The sequence below is a fragment of the Amborella trichopoda genome, chromosome 13 (assembly GCF_054954075.1).
Source record: "Amborella trichopoda isolate Santa Cruz 75 chromosome 13, AtrichopodaSantaCruz75HAP2 v2.0, whole genome shotgun sequence".
Classification (NCBI taxonomy): domain Eukaryota; kingdom Viridiplantae; phylum Streptophyta; class Magnoliopsida; order Amborellales; family Amborellaceae; genus Amborella; species Amborella trichopoda.
In genome coordinates, this window is record NC_142348.1 from 35,837,361 (window position 1) to 35,857,640 (window position 20,280).

At 35.8% G+C, this 20,280-nt stretch overlaps 1 protein-coding gene across 5 annotated transcripts in view; it reads left to right on the forward strand.

The window, feature by feature from the left end:
• The first annotated feature begins 495 nt into the window (after window positions 1–495).
• LOC18446303 (F-box/RNI-like superfamily protein) overlaps window positions 496–20,280 on the forward strand; it is a 28,721-nt gene continuing 8,936 nt past the window's right edge. The window contains exons 1-5 of one of the 5 annotated variants that reach the window (XM_088855252.1): window positions 496–746; window positions 863–1,009; window positions 1,245–1,393; window positions 9,183–9,318; window positions 11,306–11,441. In XM_088855252.1, coding sequence (XP_088711378.1) covers window positions 11,406–11,441 — 36 coding nt within the window. In that variant the 5' untranslated portion in view covers window positions 496–746; window positions 863–1,009; window positions 1,245–1,393; window positions 9,183–9,318; window positions 11,306–11,405. The remainder of the gene's footprint in view (window positions 747–862; window positions 1,010–1,244; window positions 1,394–9,182; window positions 9,319–11,305; window positions 11,442–20,280) is intronic. The other 4 variants (XM_088855253.1, XR_016047122.1, XM_088855251.1 and 1 more) reach the window with 4 other exon arrangements.

Here is a 20,280-nt window from a genome sequence, read left to right on the forward strand (position 1 = left end):
CTTTCAGCATGTGTTGGTTTTGTTAATTGAATAAAAAGAAGTTATTATTAATGGCTGTAAGTGAGAACCACTTTTGATTATTTATTTGTTTATTTTAATTGAATTTTACTGTAATTGGACCTTCATAAGTGTTCTTCAAAAAAAAAAAAAAAAAAATTATATAGACTATATACATATATTTTAACTTTATCTAATATTTTTATCAAATCCCCCACCTTATAATTTTTTATTTTATTTAATTTACTGTTTTTATATTTTTCAGATCATTTCGGACCGCTCGATACAGGACGGATCCAATGATCTCAAATAGATCCGTGGCCGAAAATTACGTTTTAGAAGACTAGTTTTGCCCGTTCAATTGGAATCGACAATTGCTTCCCGCGCGACCACCTACAAACATTCAAAGGAAAAACCGCAGCTGGGCTTTGGCCTCCAGTGCTTTGTAAGAAATGACGACATGATGACCATATTTACCCTCTCCTGTGGAACTAAAATGGACCACGCCAAACATGCAGATCAATCTTTCTCCTCTCTCTTTCTTCTCCCCATGAAGAGAGAGAAGGAAGATGAAGCAGCTTTCTCTCTCTTGATCCCCAACTCCATCTCGTGCTCGTTTCGTCTCTCATGAACCCAATTGTTCATGCTTCCACAACCATGGAGGGAGAGGAACCTGAAATCGACCGCCTTCCTGTTGACCTCCTCGCCCACTGCTTCTTCCTCATCTCTTCGTTCAAGGACTTGGCCCAGTAAACCCTCTCTCTCTCGCTATCTCTCTAGGGGTCTCTTTTTTTGGGTGGAAGTTCCTGTGTTGTTTTGTTTTTGTGGAATTTTGATTTTGAGGAAGTGGGGTGCATGATTGCAGGGCAAGCCTTGTGTGCAGGAAATGGAGAGAAGGCGTGAAGAGATCGACTGCGAGGAGAGAGAAACTGAGTTTTTCTGGTTGGAAGATGGATGATGACTCCACTGCGAGGCTTGTTCATGATGCCTACGGTCTCAAGGAGCTTGACATGTATATATATGCTTCACCTTTTCATGATTCGGCACTTCCTTGCTTTCTTTTACTCTTTCTTCGATTTCGGGAATTGCAGGCATTGTTGTTTATTTCGAATGAATAAAGAAATCCTATTCCATTTTTGCAGTATTTGCATGTTATTAGGCTTTTCTTTTTGGTCTATTTGCAATTAGTGAATCACTTGTGTTTGTTATTGTTCCGATGAATCATTAATTCTATTCACTCCTTACAGTTTCTAGGCATCCATTCTCATGTATTTATACCAATTCAAAGGTTCTCGCTGGGTCTCGTGCACGATTAAACCATGTGATGGTTGTCTGAACGACTCTGCCTTCAATGTGTTCACTTCAAGTACTCAAAATTGTGCCTGTCCTACAATTGGTAAACCTATGATCAATTTTAGCTTTGTGAATATTTCGAATGGCTCTTTGATCAGCTTTTAATGAGTTTCAAGTAATTCTTTTCTCTTTACTACCCCAAGGGAATGATACATTATCAAGGAAGTTAATGAAACCAGTTCAACAACTTCTTTTGTTCGTTTCTGATTTGGCAACACACTGAAATGATCATCCAGTTATGAACATGTTTGCATCAATTACTTAATCCTTTCCATTCTCCTACTAGTGCCTCTCCAATTACCGCCCCTGCCCCATGAAAAGTGAATTGAATTTGTGATATACAAATGATTATGCTTCTAACATAACTTGCCATGGTGTTTTTCATTATGTGATCTATGAAGGCTATAAGTGTTGAAGGTAATGTGATAGTCAAATACTAATTACCACACGAGTGATGGAACTTGCCTATTCACTGTGCAAATATACATACTCTTTAGTGGTTAACCATGTAGCAGTGCATGGATATGGATCATGTGCCGTTTCATTGAACTACATAGACTCATAGTTTGCAGTTGCATCCTTGAAACAACATAAGTTGATGAAATTGGACATCTAAGTGTATGAACCTCAACATGGGAATTTCAAGACATTAGCTTTGAAATTTTCTGGCTCATTGTGATTAAAAGGTGGCGACCCCCAGTGCCTAGGTGGCGCCTCTTAGCACCTTGCCTAGGCCTAGGTGGCCAGGCCCTAGGCAGATATTATGATGGAGTTCATTGAGTATTTAGATGCCGAGAAAAAGGAAGAAGGTGGCAAATGAGGCAGGCATGGCAGAGTTTAAGGATGGGATTAATATATCTGGTGTAATAACGATGATGATGAAGAGAAATGGGCTGCTCTCAAAGTACTAAGAGATGAATAGGGTCTAAGAAGCCAAATATGAAGGGGTCCTATGAATGTCTTTTCCCCCCGGAACACGAGGGCATGCAGTACATGATAGAGAGAGAGGGAAAAGCAAGGCAAAATTTCATTGAGAAGAAAGATAAAGTGAGGCCGGGGGTCATGAGATCTGTCACCTCTTTCCCAGCTCTATAGAGCATAATGCATAAGAGAAACCAATTCTGATCTATGTTCACTTTAGTGTATGTGGGATTCTTTTGTCTGAGTCTTTCTAGAGTGGGTAGTATACTCACTTGACGTATCCCTACAATTGTTCAAAGTTTTGCGCTTAGTTGATAACTATGGGCTATAGAGAGAGCCAATAGAGAGAGAGAGACAGTCGGGGCATTGGGCAATGATCATCATGAGAGCATGTATGGTCTAATATGGGAGATTATACAGAAAGTGGGTTAAACCCCTTCATCAGCATTTACATGCAGTTGGTTGCTATTTGATCCGAAAGTTCTTTAATGCCGACATGGATATTGAGAGGAAGGATGCAACTATGTATGACTTTAACAAATGTCTTGAGGGGCCCATTCCCAATAAGGATATCTACATTCTAGATATCTTTTGAAGATTTGATCCTATATATTTGCATTAAGATCATTTGAGAAGGAAATGATTGTGTATCAAAGGACTACATCCCAAATAATTTTTCTTTCAACTTGCATAGTTTCTTATATAATTTCTACCTATTTTTATTAGTTACTGTTACAGACTTGTCAGTTATAATTTTAAAATTTAAATGATGCTAATGCAGGCCAATGGTGGAGCCAAAATGGGAGTTGTGTCCCCAACTTACAAAAGATGGCCATCTACATAATGATCTTGGCATGTAGCTGATTTGGTTGTGGGCATTTAGGTTTTTTCGAGTTCAAGTTCATGCATTTTCCACAAGTGATAACATGCAAAAGAATAGGCTTGAGAAAAAGGAACTTAATGATTTAGACTCCATTCGATGTAATTAGAGGCAAAAAAAGCATTTTAATGATCATAACTAAGAAGCTTAAGATGGAAAGGAATTAATCATTTTGAATATGAGCTAGATAAATTTGCTTTGGTGATAATGAAGGAAGATATTTGCTTCCTGATAAATCCATTGAAAAATAATTTCTTGATCAAGAAACCAAAGGATCATCAATATGGAAAGGAGGTCCATTTCCTTTGATTAAATAGTTGAATGTGGTCTATGATCTAAACGAAAATGACAAATATTAGAAGTTGGTTCTTATAGAAGAATTGTAGCAGTTTAAATGGTACATTCCAGTTCTTAGGCCAATCTACCTAGTTCCTTTTGAGATCCGTAAAGATGAAAATGGAAAAATAGGAAATATCTTAAGATGCCAGCTCTAGTAACAGAAAAGTCCTCAAATGAATTTTCGTCTGACTTGGATGATATTGATGAGGAAATAGACTGGTGCCAAACTCCTAGGTTTGATGGATATGATGGAGAAGACGAAAATAAGCAAGAAGAGCCAATCTCTCAAGAAGAGTCAATTTCTCCAATGAAAATGATGAGACCTAGGCATTCTTCTGCTTCATCTTTAGATATCTCAAAATCTCTCCCAAATAATCCAAATTCTTTAAATAGGTTAGAGCAGGAAGGAGACTGAGATCACTTGGGTAATATTAAAAGTCCCAAAAGTTAAAAAAGCAAGATCAGTATGACCTCTCTCTTTTTGAGTCTAGATTTTTAAATAAGTCAGACGGATTGAAGTCAATTTACATGTAAAAAAAAGGTATTTGTCCTTTCTTTGTTGGGTTTTGTTGCCTTTAAAGGTCAAGAGAGCTTATAAAGATGATATTTATAGTGAAATATGCACTCTAGTGGGAGTGTGTGTGTAGACTGGCCAATAACTGGACGGTTTATAGCCCTGGCCATGTCCAAAATCTTTACCCTTGGGCATGTGGCACTACCGAGAAGGGTTTGCAATAGGTTATCCCTTGTTGAGGCCAGAGATATGCCTAGGGATGATGTTTGTAGGCTAGGAGAACTGTGTGGTCTCCTATGTTCGGTTGTGGGCCTGTGAGAGAAAGAGCCAAACCCTCAACAAACTTCCGCACGACATGTACACACGACAACCGCATTACTGGGAAGCAGTTCTATAGAGGGACATATGTACATGTGCATTGAGAGAGTCCATTTGTACTGTTGTGACAAGTGCTAGACTTGCTCTTAAAGGGGAGAATTGAAATCCACATTCTAGGATCATGATCCTACTATTCATTATCCAACTTTGACAAGCCAATCATGAGCCTCTGAAATGAGATTGTGGGTCATGAGTTTTTTTGGGAAGGATAAGAAAATAGTAGTGGATTATGTTTTATGGGGTGAGTGTAGTATCCTTATTGTCGCTATTTTTGATCCATTAATACCAGTCCACTCTTAGAATCTTTTATTTTGGTATTAGAATTTTTTTATGATTTTAAATAGTTTTCAGAGTTTTAAAATATTATTTCTGCTATAATTTTTATCAAAAGAGTATTTTTGAAATTTTCAGAACTTGATAAGGGACATGTGGGGACCAAGGATCCAGCCCCCACATATGTGTGCCACCCATGTGGGCCACACATGACATCCACTTTTCATGCAAAAGGGGGCACACCACTTTTATCCTAAACGGGGCACGTCACGTTTTTAGGAAAAAGGGGGCACATCCCCACTTTGTGTTTCAAATTTTATTTTAAATAGAAAATCTTTTGATTTAAATTAGATTTGGTTTCTTATCCTGTGAGAGTTTTAAAATATATATTATCTTAGATTATGGGAGATCTAGATAATGATAAAATTGATTATATTTTAAATTTAAATAGAAGTTGGATATGGGTCAAAATCTAAAGGGATAAGGTTCCTATTTTTTTACCCAAAATGATGATGGCTGATTTGTGGGATGGATGATTCTGATTAAATCTCTCTGACCCTACAAATTTTTTAATTATCCTAAAGATCTAGCTGGAAATTGGATAAGGCATACTTAGATTGGAATCGGATTCAAAATAGGAAATAGATCTTGTTTCTATTTAAAGAAGTTTTGAACCCCCTCTCTCTACACAACAAGATTCTCTCTCTCTCATGCCACCCTCTCTGTTTCACGGCACGCTCTCTTATTTTCCATTTCACTCTCTCTCCTTTTAGAGAGAAACATGCTACTCTCTCCTTATTTGAGTAGCTTCTATTAAAAGAAACACAATGTTTCAAAAAGCACTAGGTGGCGCCTAGGCGGCCGGGGGATCCAGGCCGCCCAGTGCCTAGGCGCCCAGAACCTGGGTGGCCTCATAGAAAAAAAAAGTCTCTATAGTCTAACAATATAAGTATAACTGTATAACACATAAGAATTAGTGTTTAAGGCACATCAAATGTATAGTACATAAGTCCACATAGCACACACTCATCGATGCTCCATAACCATCAATCCTTCGATCCTATGGAATCACCAAAAACTAGTTTTTTGGGGTTTTTCACTCTCTAAGATAGGCTCTATTGGGTTTTAGGTTTCAAAAGAACCTAGAACCCACAAATTTTCCCCTTTAGTATTAAAAAATAACAAAAAAATGTTCTCAACGAGGGCCATTTCTGCATTTGGGCAGGGCACAGGCCCCTTAGGCTAGCTCCCGCTTAGGTGGGTTCCCGGGAGCCTAGGTGGGCACCTAGGGATATCCCACCTACTTTGGTCGCCTAGGCTTAGGCGATGCGCCCAGGCTTTCTAGACCGCTTAACGGTCCGCTTTTTAAATCATTGAAAAAGAAAAGGAGGGCCTTTAAAATTTAAAAGAAAGACTTGCTGTATTTTGGAGAAAAGAAGAGAGACAACCAACCTAGAGAGAGATCAACTCGCAAGTTCGGCCCTATTTTATTTCCATAGGGTTTCTATTAGTCCTATATGATTTTTGAGCTCTCTAAAAACCATAGAAAAAAAGTATTGCGTACAAAGCTTCCCTATCTCAGAATTTCCAACAATACCTAAAGGAGTAAAAGTGCGTCATCGGTCAGGAAATCGGGTGTGGGGTGTACCAAGACCTGGGAGGATAACTCCAAGCATCTTTCAATAAGTCTTCTCCGTAATTTTAATTAATTTTCAATATTATTTATTATTTTATGTGAATTTTAAGGAACTTGTTTTGTACTAAAATTAGTTTAAAGCTGTTGGATAATTTCTATTTCTTTTGGTAGTGAAAATAAATATTCTAGGTTGTATCTAAGGTATTATTTTTTATTCACCGTAATATTTAGTGGCTCATGTAAGTGGAATTTAGGTATATTGAATAAAAAAAAATTGAATTTAATACCTTGAGTTCCATATAACAACTTCTTTCATTCTTGCCATTTTTTGAAAGATCAGAAGTTGACAAATGGAAGTCTAAGAATTAGTAATATGTTCATTATGTTCATATTGGACAAATTGACATCTGAGTACATCTACCTTTCAATTATAATTTAGATGCAGAAAATTTCGTGTCTTTATTAGATATTAGGCACTATGAGTGGGATAAAGCCTTGTTGTGTCAATTTTAAGGATTCTTGGATAAAGATGGTATCCATTCAGTCCTCCCTATGTTTGTTGAGTGTAGATGATGAGTTTATTATAAAAGCTTTCATGATTTGTATAGAAATTAAAGGTATAGAACTACTCTCTAGTTCTGTATATGTAACTATTGCATCCCGATGTATATTCCACTTAACTAGTTCAGCCATTACATGTTCAAAATTACACTATGGAGTTAAGTTTGCAAAATATCCAAATTATGTGTTAGAAGTAGGAACCATTGTAAATAAAAATTTCATAACAAGATTTCCAGCTATTTTTGATATTTAGAATCCCACAAATTTCAAAAGACAAAAACTAGAATTTAAACTTTTTCCAAAAAGTTCTTATAGAAAACCTATTCAGTTTTCCAGCATTTCTTTAAAACTTGTGAATAAAAATCTACCTACATCCAGTTACACAAATTCTCTACCCGCAATTCTTCCCACAATCGAAAGAGAACCTTCTCCAAGAAAAGTCTTAGACTCTTCTAACATAGTCGTTGCTCATATTGCCCTAAGCCGAATGATGAACATTTTCAAGGCACAAGAAGAAACCAGCAGTGGCAGACAATTTAATTGATGGAGATTGGCCACCAAAAATGTCCTGCTCAACAATTCTGCCTTTTCAAATGGAGGAACAAGTTGGTTCTAAACTGTAAGCAGATGAGAACTACCTTGTCATGCATGATGTGAATTCAGAAAAGACCCAAAAAATGAGTTAATGTAGTTAAATTATTTATTATTTATTCCATTGAACCAGCTTTTGCTGAGAAACATATTTCATCCATAGACGCTCAAATAAGATAAATAAAGATAAATTTAGAAATATTGGCTAAAAGAAAAAAGAAGAAACAAAAGAAAGAAAGAAAGAATAAGAGAAAATATTAAGAGTCTCAAGTTCCATTCCTATGTAACCTTGTCAAAAAATAATTTGATGTCAAAGAAGCATACAAAAAGAGACAGCCGAATGAATCCTTAGAATTATTTTATCTTCAGTCTTCAAGTATTCTTTCGTTCTTAAACAAAAATGCTCAAGAAAGAGAAATGATGGATGGATTGTCAGAAATTGGGCAAACAAAGATGATGAGAATATCTGCTTTGGGAAATAGTGGAATAAGGGATATTGGGGTTGATATTCCTAGTTTGAGTATCTATTAATTATCTCCTAGTAAAGCAAGGCAAGGGATCATTTCTTTGATATATAGATGCCTTATAGTTCAAGAAGCGAAAAAATGGGCTAATAATGATATGGTCAATCAAGCGACAGGATTACTGTAGGGGAAGACTAGATGATGGTGGGAGCATTTTTCTGATGATTGAACAAAACCCAATTGCAGAATTAGCTTCTCCAAACTATGCTCTACAGTGATTATAGAATTTGTTGGGGAATACACATCAAAAAGCTATTGATATAGTGCTTGCTTAAAAGAAGGATCGGAAATACTGATGATTTTGAAATTTTTTAAGAAAGTTTTGTTAAAGAAAGCTACAGGCTAAGGCTACACAATACCCCAACTTGCAATGCCATATATCTTGCAGCCATGGTAGGTAACATACCAAATTTGTTTATTGAAATAATTATTGCAAGGGATGTGCAGTTAGAATCTTTGGTTTTATCTAATGTGGTTTGCTATGCAAGAGCAGATATCAAGAAGCTTTTTTATAAAGCAAATTCAGGAAAATCTTGTATAAATGATTGGACGAGAACTCCATGATACTATAGAAGTAGCTGACACTTATAGTATTCCAAAATTTCAAATAATTCACAAAAGGAGGTCTTTTCAAGCCCTACAAATTTTGTTCCAAGAGTCAAGGAATTAAAATGAAGAATAAAGGTCCATGTTTTACCTGTAGAGAGGAAGCACATCTTGCTACCCAATGTCCTCAGAAAGATCCAAAATAGATATGAGCCTTATTCATGTAGACAGAAATCCAAGAAGATTGGTTTATAATAGAGACACTTGGAAAGTTAGACAAAGCCTTTGAAAACGAAAATGTTTTTGTCATAGAATAGTCTACTTTTGTTTTAATCATGATTTTGTAAAATTTGGTCCATGATTTTACTTTCTACCCATGATTTTATAATAGTGTGTAGTTTTACTTTTAGCACATAGTTTTTGCCCATGGAATTGTAAACGACTTAAATTTTGTACAAGTGGTATTTGGCACCTTTTTCACTTATTTTGAAGGCTCTAGATATGTACTCATTCATTTGAGAATGCAAGAAATGCAAGAGTTGAAAAAATTGAAATGCTTGTTTAAGCAATGTGGGTATTCTATATCCAACGGTTCTCAAATGAACTCGCCTAACCCTATACCTATGTGTAAATCTGGGTATTTATTGTCTTTTTTATTTTGGGTTTAAGACGGTGTACACTGTTCCAGAAGCTGATCTGCATCAGGGACTCTCCTGATGGACATGGATGGTTTCCCGAAGTCATCACTTATTTGGTCGTAGAGAAGCCAGTTCGGGTGCCAGTCCCCTGGCATAACTCCTTCCAGGTGACTCTATATCTTCTAATCACCTGTTGTTCTATCTCTCCTCGTCAAAAAAAAAAAATCTTTGTTATATCCCTATGCTCTTTTTTTTATATTGATCTCTCTTTTTCTTGTTTTTGTTTTTCGTCGTAAGAGACTCCCCACAGAGCCTCTTCTTTCTGCTAGTTACTCTCCTCTCTCCTCTTTTATTCTTTTATTTTGTTAATATTCTATGTTGTACTGAGTGTTACCTTACAATACCCGGCTAATTGACATGTTGTATAATCAATGATTGAGTGTAAGTTTGCTAGCTTTGGAAAATCAAATAATTAGAAATATGTCTGTTTATTGGGTTGGAGGGATGGCCAAACAACAATTGAAGTTTCTTGATCTCCATGCTGGGTTGCTTATGTGTAGAGCTAAGTTAATCATGCTGCCTTGATGTTTCTTAAGCTTCTTTGGAATGTTGAGAGCCTATAACTAACTAATAGCTGGTTATAGTTCAATCAACAGTTGACATTGGCCTCATGTTTCTACACTGGTTAGTAATTAGGTAATATGGAAGTTCCATCCACATCATGTCTGTCATTGGGGAAAAATTTATGAGGTGCTACTAATTGAATACCTGTGGATCTCCCTTCAAACACTTTTGACTAGAGCTGGTGGTGGAGAACTGAGTGAAAATCGTGGTGGAATTGTGGTTTTGTGTTTCTATAATCCGTTTTGACAGGATTGAATAGGATCCTCTGAAAGTCTAGGTATATATTTTTTGGTGTTGATTGGTGTGTAATTTATATATTTAGATAAAGAATGAGAGTGGCTGATCGGATGATAAATTGGCACTAGTAGCTCACACAGTAGTTCTCTAGTTTTAAATTATATGTCATAGGTCCTTCTAGTCAATTGCCCAGATTGTTGTAGAAAATGCCCCTTCCCATACCACAGCATGACAACCTATAGTTAAAGCGAAAAAATTGGCCTGTTCTACATGTATGTGTGTTGACCAACCCCATTCCTTCACTTTCATGTTCTTAGAGCTGCCAACCAACTTTGTCACATTTCATGCACCTTTCTTGTTCCTTAACGCAAGGGATGTATCCCTAATTTGTTTTTATATTTTATAGGAAAAGTCTTACGTGAAATTGTATTTTGTCATTTAGTCTTTTGTTGTTTTATCTTTTTTCATTGAATGTTAGTATGTCAGTTTTAGAGTTTGTAGCCCATAAGGAGTAACTGTTATTTGCCTTTTTCTATTACTTTATACACCATTTAAATTCATTGTCACCAAATCATATTCCTCTTCTTGACATTCTCTTTCTTAACATGGTATTGGAGTAGGCCATGATCAAGGACTTTATATCTGATCTACATACCCATAGAATTTCTTTAATTATGTTCTTCCTATCTGTATCTTATTTGTGTTTCTTGGTACAACTTTCTAGTTAAGGGTTGTGGGAGTGACATTTCACTTATATTTAACTACATGCAAGGACAAATGATATAAAGGTCAATGCTCTTTTAGATGACCATAGTGCCCTTGTGACTAATTACTATTCCAGTGTATGCTATGTTTGTGTAATGAGTACAAATCAACACAAGATACTGGTTACCTTGAATGTTTGCATGAATGTTATCTTTCCAATCATTTCACCTTCCCATCTGACACATTTTTTCCTTTCTCTTCCCTCAATCTCCATGCCAGTGTTCTGTTGAATGTAAATTCTTTTTTTTTTTCTCTTTTTTTTGGCACCATTGATTCATGAACAGGTTTTCTCTTTCAACTTTTAGATGGTATATGAAACTATACTGTGTGACAGGTAGATGTTCATAGTCGTACATTTCACCTTATAAGTATCATCACATAGGGCCAGTGTTGAGTATTTCTATCAAAATTATTTATATGTTGCATCATGTACGGGATCTGTTTACTAATTGTATCAATTCTTAATGTTACATTGGCTGCATGTGCATAATTTCTTGATCATGGCTAACTTCTATGGTGCTTGTGTAGTTCAAGGAGTTGCTGGGGCTGCCAGATAACAGATGAGGGACTCTACAAAATCTCTTTGGCAAATTGTTGTAGTAGTCTTACATCAATATCCCTATGGGGAATGGCTGGGATCACAGATGAAGGTGTTGTTCGGCTGGTATGTGCTAAATATTATCAGAAAACAAAATATTCATGATGATACTTGCTAGGACGCAAGTATCTGAGGAAAAGGAATATACTTCATGTGATGAGAAAGGCTTATTCATTTCACATCGGAAGCATACCTTTGGGCTTTAGGAAATTTTGAATCGCCATATTGTCAATGAATTAATCTTAGAATAATTTGACATGCTATTGCAATTTTCTGAATTAATCTTAGAATAATTTGACATGGTATTGCAATTTTCTTTGTGAACATTATTCCCTAGCATGTTATGAATTAGTTGAATAATTTACACTGAATGAATAAAACAAACATTCAAATTTTTTTTTTGGGGTGAACTCAACAACCATTTTCCTTTACCTTCAAATATTGTTGAAATGATGGTATGCTGGGGCAAATATATACACCCTTCAGGCTCATGGTAAAAGATTAATTTGTTCTAGGATTATCACCATTCATGCTCTATATATATGTCGCATGAGAATTTCGTGTCTTTAGGTTGGTGTTAGGTCCCGACTAATTTTCCTTTTTTCCCCTTTGGTTTATGATTGTTTCTTGCTATTATATATATGGATTTGATGAGATAATTGAATTTTTTAATTAGGAGTTTATCAGTAGTTTCAAAAAGCGCTAGGCGGCACCCAAGCGGCCCTGGGGGTCCAGGCCGCCCAGCGCCTAGGTGAGCGCCCAGAACCTGAGCGGCCCAGTTGAAAAAAAAAAAAAGGATAGTCTGATTCTGATAATCTATAAGAATTTTGATAATCCATAAGAATTTTGATAATCCATAAGACCATAATCCCAGTTGAAAAAAAAAAAGATAGAAGTCGAGAAGAGAATTTTGATAATCCATATGACCATAATCCATATTTTCATACAATGCTAAAACAGTAAAACCATACAAGCATACACTGATAGTTTGATACAATGTAGACTGCACACACAAAAGTTAGATAGTAAAACTAGAAACTAGAAACTAGAAAGTAGAAACTAAAAATAAGAAAAAGAAAATATATAGAAATTCAGAAAATTTGAAGTCTAGGACACAATAGTCAACAGTCAACACTCAACACCAAGAGTCTTCAGTCATCATCATCATCATAAGGAATAGGGTAAGCCTTATCATATGCATCAGATTCGAGGCCATCATCATCAGAGTCATCTCCCTCTTCAATGTAACGCTCGTCCTCCTCTGCTTTTTCTGAATCTGCATCTTCCTCCTCTTCTTCTACCTCCCTCTTACTAGTATGTGTAGATGAGACCTAGGAGTCTTGGCTTCTCTACCCTTTTTTATCTTTTTGTGCTTCCCTGGACTCAAATATTGTATAATCTCTTCCCTGGTAGCCTCAGGAACATTTTTACATAGGGCAACATCCCCCTTAATGCGGGCAAGTTCTTTTTTAAACCGGTAAATGCCCCCATTAGTATCTTTTCCACAATAATTACATTTAATACGATTTTTGTCATTCGGATTCGGGTTATAACCATACTTCCAACCTGGATCACTATTTCTAGAAGAACCTGGAGAAGATATTTTCATAGAACAAGGCTCATTTTCATCATTTTCTGGTTGTTTTAAATTAAAAAATTGTCTAATTTCATCCCGAATAGCTTCAGGAACCTTTTTACAAGAAGCAATATTCTCTTTAATACCAACAAGGCATTTCTTGAATCGGTTAGTACCCCATTGGTATTTTTTTCACAAAAATTACACCTTATACAATTTTTATCGTTTGGTGTTGGGTTATAACCATACTTCCAACCCGGATTACTTCTTCTAGAAGAAGCATAAATAGATATATTGAAATGACAAGGATTTTATTCCTGTTTTTATTTTACAGAACTCATATATTGCTTAATCTCCTCTTTGATAGCTTTAGGAACATTTTTACAAGGGGCAACATCTCCCTTAATACCGGCAAGATGGTTCGTAAACCGGTTTATGCCCCCTTTTGTATCTTTTTTACAATAATTGCATCTAATGAAATTTTTGTCATTTGGATTCGGGTTATATGTATATTTGCAAATTGAATCTCCACTTCGACTAGATCCTGAAGAAGACATCTCAAAATAAAGCAAGCAGTTTAAAAAATAAAGTTTTGCACTTACTTTGATTGCTTGAACTCCAAACTCCCACCTCTAAGATGTTTTTCAAGTGCTAAAATAATAAAAAACGCCCTGTAATAGGATTATAGAACTCCAAAACTAAATCTAATCTACCTGAGTGATGTTTGGATCCGTCTTTCGTAACTTTAAGAAACATTTCGATCCAATGAAAATCACTAAATTTAGTTTCTTTGAAGTTTCTTTGTCTCTAAAATGGGTTCTTGTGGGTTTAGGTTTCAAATGAACCTAAAACCCAGCCTTAAAACCCTTTATGTAAAAAAAAAAACAACATAACAAAATAAAAAATAAAATTTCCGCCCCTTGAAGGGGCGCAAGCATTGGGCGACCGCCTAGGGATTGCCGCACAATTTGACCACCTGAGCCCGGGCGATGCGCCCAGGTCTTCTGGACCACCTAGGAGTTGGGTTGTAACAATCCTAAACTTAAATAATAAAAAAAAAAAAACAAAACTTTTTACCTTTGATGGTCCATACAAATAATTTGGTCCATAGGGACTACCATTTTTTTTTTTCTCTTTTTACCTTCACCTTTTGTTTCTTGTGCCACGTCCTCTAAGGATGTGGGCTTTAAGTGTTAATGTAACACCTTCTAAACACCTCATGTATGAGGTGGATTAATAATATATTTTTTGTGTTTAAAAAGAGGAGAACGAGTTGGATTCTCTCTCTGCAAAACAGTCTCTCTTACGCCCCTTCCTCTCAGTAACGTTGAGCCCTCTTTGTGAATTAAAGAACGCAGTGAACTCCTTCTCTCTAGCCGAATTTTACCGAAAGTTCCCTCTCAAATATTATAGGTAAATGATCTCATTATCCTGAAAAATAGTCTGTTCACCATTTTTATACTGTAATTTTATGCGCATATGGTATCATTTTTTTTCTGTTAAAATTATTATTATTAGAAATTTAGACATTGTAAATTATTAAAAATAAAATTTCTGCCTATTATTATGACTTTTAGACACTGTAAAATTTATGTGTAAGTGATGTCATTTCTGGTAAAATCATTATGTGAAAAATTGATATTTCTGCAGTTAATTATAATACTGCCAATACTGTGAGATTTACGCATTTCTGCATTTAATTGTATTTTTGTTTGTCTATGAATTTTAGATACTATAAGTTTTACCTATTCCTGTAAAATAATTAATTATGAAATTATATTCCATAAAATTGTGATATTTATGTGTTTAACCTTGGATTTCTATAAAAGCTCTTAAATTGATAATCGACTGCCTATTGGATTCCATTTCAAATATACCTGTTCGATCTGCTACCTTTCTGCAATTTTTATCCAAATTGTTTGATTGGTTACTTACAAATATTTCAATGAAAGTAATTGTTTAAGTTGCTTCAAGTGAATTCCTGTTAATGATTTTAATGATACTTTGAATATACGATGTTGATGCTTTCTGATGTTAAAGAGTTTATGAGATAATTTAAGTATGTGTGGACCTATCCGGGACGCCGATAGGGACTATTTGGACTCATCCGGTACGCCGGTGAGGTACGTTTGGACCTGCAGGGATTGTTTGGACCTATCCGGTTATGCCGCTAGGGACTATTTGGACTCATCGGGACGCCGGTGAGGTATGTTTGGACCTGCAGGGATTGTTTGGACCTATCTAGTTATGCCGGTAGGGACTATTTGGACTCATCCGGGATGCCGGTGAGGTATGTTTGGACCTGCAGGGATTGTTTGGACCCATCCAGGATGCTGGTGGGGTATATAGGTGACCTACTTGAGACGCCAGTAGGGTATTTTGTGAAATCCTTTGAGCTGTTAAAATATTTATATGCATTTCAATCATTTGGATTATGTTTAATTGTGCATTTCTGAAAGCGAAATTGTTATCCATAAATGCTTTTTGGCTCGCATTGTTTCTAATCGACTTCCCTTTTTGAAAATGCTTACAGCTTCCAACTATGATTATTTTTTAGGACTATGATGATCACTTACTAAGTAGCCAAACTCATCAAACTATGGTAAAAAATTTTCAGGGTAATTGCAGCCTCCCTAGTTGAAGGCACAACAAGACCAACTTTGGAAGAAGTCATAGTTATGATGAAATTTTCTCTTTGTGACTTTTGTTCAAATTCACTATTGTAAATTTTGTCCTATCAACAGATGTATATCTAAACCTTCATGTTAATACTAGTTATGAGTAAACTTTGTACAGACTCTTAGAAATGGAAAAATCTGTTTTAGTGCAATTAATGGTGAAGTAGAAAAATTTCGTTTTGTTAAAGATAGACTGTTACATCTCAGGGATTTCAGTGTTATAAATCTTGGGGTGTGACATGGGAGGTCCGCTTTTTTGAACACTGAGTTTATCACTCTTTTTTGCATTTGATGATCATAATTTTCCTCTTTTAATCATTAATGAGAAAAAGGTTATGTATGTGTTGCATAATTTTTTGAATATTGTGTGTACCAACATTTTTAGCAACCAAAAAAATTAGGAGTATACAAAATTGTATGGCGTATGAGCTATTGGAGTCACAAAAAATTCCAAATGGAGAAAAACTATGTTCAAAATTGTGCAGTGGGCACTTTACACTAGGTTTGTGTGATGGGTATTTCTGCTGCTCTAGTAAAAAGGGAAGGTTTGCGGGCTCCCTCTCTAGCCATGGATTGTTTGCTTCAAAATTGCATTTCTAACCTTCAAGAAATAAGAAAGAACAAAAATGATAAACTGTAATTCACTCTTTTGGGGCTATTCATTAATATAAATTGGGTACATTTTTCCTTGATCACTTGCGAATGCTTTGTTATTTACATTTTGTTACAATTTATTTAACCAAGAAAATGTCTTATTCTCAAAATACATGAAGATATAGAAAGGATTTACATCAAAAGCACGAGAAAAATGGAGATTCACTATCCTACCTTGTTATCTCTAAAGTCTCATGATTGCTTGTTGCTTTTAAAATATCTGTCTAATTTCTGTCCATGTTTTCCCTGTCTCTATATTCTCAGTTTTCTTTTACCGTGTAATCCTCTTTCTGTGTTTGAATCTATCCCATTTTGTCCAAAAAGATTCAAATCATCAGGAGGAATTGGTCTTTTATTCTTCTTTCCTTCTTGAATAATTTTCATCATATCAAAGCTAAGGTTGCAAATCAATTCAAGAGGATTTCGTTGAAAGGTGGCATCTAACCCTAACTCTATTTCTTTGCCTTCTTGAGTGTCAAACCCTAATTCAGTTTTTTCCCTTTCTTGATTCTAGCTCTTTTTTTTTGTCTCAAACCCTATTATCCATCTCATCAGTTCCTAATTCTATCCACTTTCCTGGATACTAATTTCATTCTCATCTCAAATTTTATTTCTAAAAACCCCAACCCCCTCTATGTCATCTCAATTTCTTTCCACTTTCAATGAATATTATTTCACCTGATTCATTCTTCTCTTGAAATAGATATGAAATTTCCTTTCTACTTCAGATCTTATGAATCCCAATGCCGTCCGTTGTCTCTCAATGAGATCCGAGAGTCCCGGATCAGATCTGGTGACTTCATATATTTTTCTTCATCCCAACTTCTCATACAATTTCTTTCAATATTCTCTTTCGTCCTTCGTACTGCTTTCATTGTCCCCCCCCTTTTTTTTTCCCCGAATACATTACTTGTTTCTCTCAAAATAAATAAATAAAAATTACCTCTTGAACCTTAGTGCCATCCAAAATATAGGGAAGCACTAGAAACCTGGACTCCACTCCTCTTCTACTCCATCACTTAACAAAAACCCCAGTTCTGAGAAAACCCTAATTCTAGAAACCTCAAGGCTTATTCTACTCCTCGATTCTTCTTTTAGAAGCTTGAAGTCTTACTTCTTCTCAACTCCGAATTCAAACCCTAATCTTCCTTATTGGTTTTTCTAAACCCCGAGGTTTCTTATCATTTCATCTCAAATATGACTTCCTCATTTGAAATTGTTTTTTCTCCCCCTAAAGTCTTCCATATATGGTGTCTATTAAATTAGACTTCACCAACTTCTTGATATGGAAGAGTCAAATTGTTCCACTCTTACATGGGCTTAAGACTGATGGAACCTTCTCTTATCCTCTAGCAGTCACTGCGAAAGAGGTTATTCTGAAAGATGGCATGAAAGAGATGATACTAGTTTCCAACCTTGATTTTGAGAGCTGGTTTGGTATTAGCCTAGTCCTTAACATGCTGCTAAATTTCAATCTTTCTCAAGACAATTTGTCTCAAGTTGTGGGATCTTCTTTATGAGCTTTACTCTCAATCATCTACGCCAAGCCTAATGCATATTCATCAACTCCAATACTGCAAAAGAGAGAGTTCTTCCATTGGCATGTTAATAAGGTGAAAGGATTTTGAGATCAACTAGCCGCTATTAGCCATGAGGTTAGCAATGGTGATGAAGTACTCTACCTGCTTGGAGGATTGGTCATGTCTATACTATCTACACGCGGTTTCAATGAATTTTTCCCACTCTGGCACTAACATGAAGACTTGTTCAAGAAAATAGTTGAAGCAAAAGAAAGAGATTCATGATGTTTAAATGTTGATTCTTATAAATCCAACATGTTTGCTAGAAGCCGAGGGAGAGGAATAAAATAAGCCTTTGTTCATGAATGATGGTGATTAAATCCACCTAGCCCAGCATTATGGAAATCATGGATATATTAGTCATTACAAGCAACCACATTCCGGGGTAAACAGTATATCCCTATCAACTATACCATTATATATCAGCTTTGTGGAAAAAGAAAGTATTCCCAGTGTTTCCATAAGTACGATCCAGTTTTTCGAAGTGCTCTTGCCCTAATGCACTCAATTGCCAATTTGAACATATTGCACCCCTGAATGACTTCTTCAGTACCACCCTCAGATGATTCTGGGGTGGTTATGGTTACAGGGGCTGCCAATCTTGTCACATCTGATGCAAATAAGTTTTCTTCCTTTGTTTTGTATGTTGGTAAAAAGGAAAGTCATTACAGGGTATCGTACTCAGCTTTCCGTCACTGGCGTTGAAAATGCCGCTATCTCGTCGTCCTTTCCTTCATTTTCTTTGCCTAATACCTTGTTAGTTCCTAAAATTAAGTTAAATTTTATTTTTGTGTTAGAGTTATCAAATGATTTGAAGAGCTTCTCGATATTTAGCCCTAACTCTTTGTTCCCAAATGATCTTAGCATGAAAACCACATTTCTTGAAGGAATATGAAAGGAAATCTATATCATCATCTAGAAATTCTATCAAGGATGGTCATAGTCAAGAAAAGGAGTTTCGAGTCATTGTGAATCTGTCTTCCTCAGTTTTCCTTCGTAATAAAGCCGACGAGTTTATAGCGCATCAGCAATTTGCTCATTTGTGGTCAAAGTCTTTTGTAGAGTCTAAAGAGTGTCTGTTTCATTTCATGTATTTCAAATAATAAAAGGAGCCACTTTTTATGTTCAAGTTGTCAACTTGGCCAACCTTGTGAGCTTCCTTTCAATGTTAATAATAATATTGTCACTTTTCCTTTACAGTTAATACATGCTAATTTTGGGGCCTTTCTCCATGGAATCTAAATCTCAATCTAAATATTGTGGTATATTCTTTTCATTGATGATCATGGTGGATTCACTTTGATCTTCTCCTGAAGCAAAAATCTAATGTTCTTGATGTGTTTGTTGAAATTGCTCCTTTGTTGAGTCATATTTTCAATTCTGCATTGCTTGATTCCAAAGTGATGAAGGAGAGAGTATAAATATGAAAAATTCAGGGATGTCATTTCCAACAACAAAACCGAGGAAGAGTTTTCCTCTTATAGACCACAAGGCCAGTCCTGTGTGTGAGGCTAGTGGAGTACTCAAATTTATATGGAGTGATGTTTTTCACACTACGGTACATGTTGTTGATTTCTTGGCTTCCATGATTACTGGTAGACAGTCGACATACTTCTCTTCTTGGAAGACACCCAGATAATAGCATGATGTGTGATTTTTTTTGGATGCTATTGTTATGTTCATGTGGATGGAAGTCAAAGGGATAAGTTGATGCAGAAAGCTGAGATATGCGTATTCATACGCTACAATAATATGCGCAAAGGATATCCCTATTATTGTTCAAAAACCAAGAGAATTTTGATTTATCAACATTTGACCTTTGATGAAAACGAATGTATTCCCCTCTAAAACTTCCAAAAATTGAAGAAGACATTCAGGTTGCTGCCCAAAAACTCAAATTGATTCTTCCCCATGCACTTATGCTATGAAATCTAATTTGAGCTTATTACATGATAGAACAAGCCAAAAAAATGTTATGGGCTTGAAATGGGTTTATAAAATAAAGTATATGGCAGATGGATCAATTGAGCAATTCAATGCAAAGCTAGTTGCAGATGGATAAGAATCAAGAAATCAGGCTAGACTATGATGAAACATTTAGTCCTATGGTGGAATTGGACATGATTGGAGTTATTTTATCCTTGCACTTGCCTATGATTGGTAGATATTCCAGATGAATATTTAGAATGCGTTTCTACATGGAGACCTAAAAGAACCATATATGGAGCTGCCAACGGGATATCGTATTTCATCAAACACATGTCTAGTGTCCGCAGGCCCTCTGAGATTCTTTTTGACCATGTGAGGGTGTTAGCTGCGCCACACTCCATATTGCCCCGATTTCTATCAAAATTATGTAGCCCTATTAGTTAATGCTAATGGTTTTGGCCTGTATTGAAATCTTTATGGGCAACTGG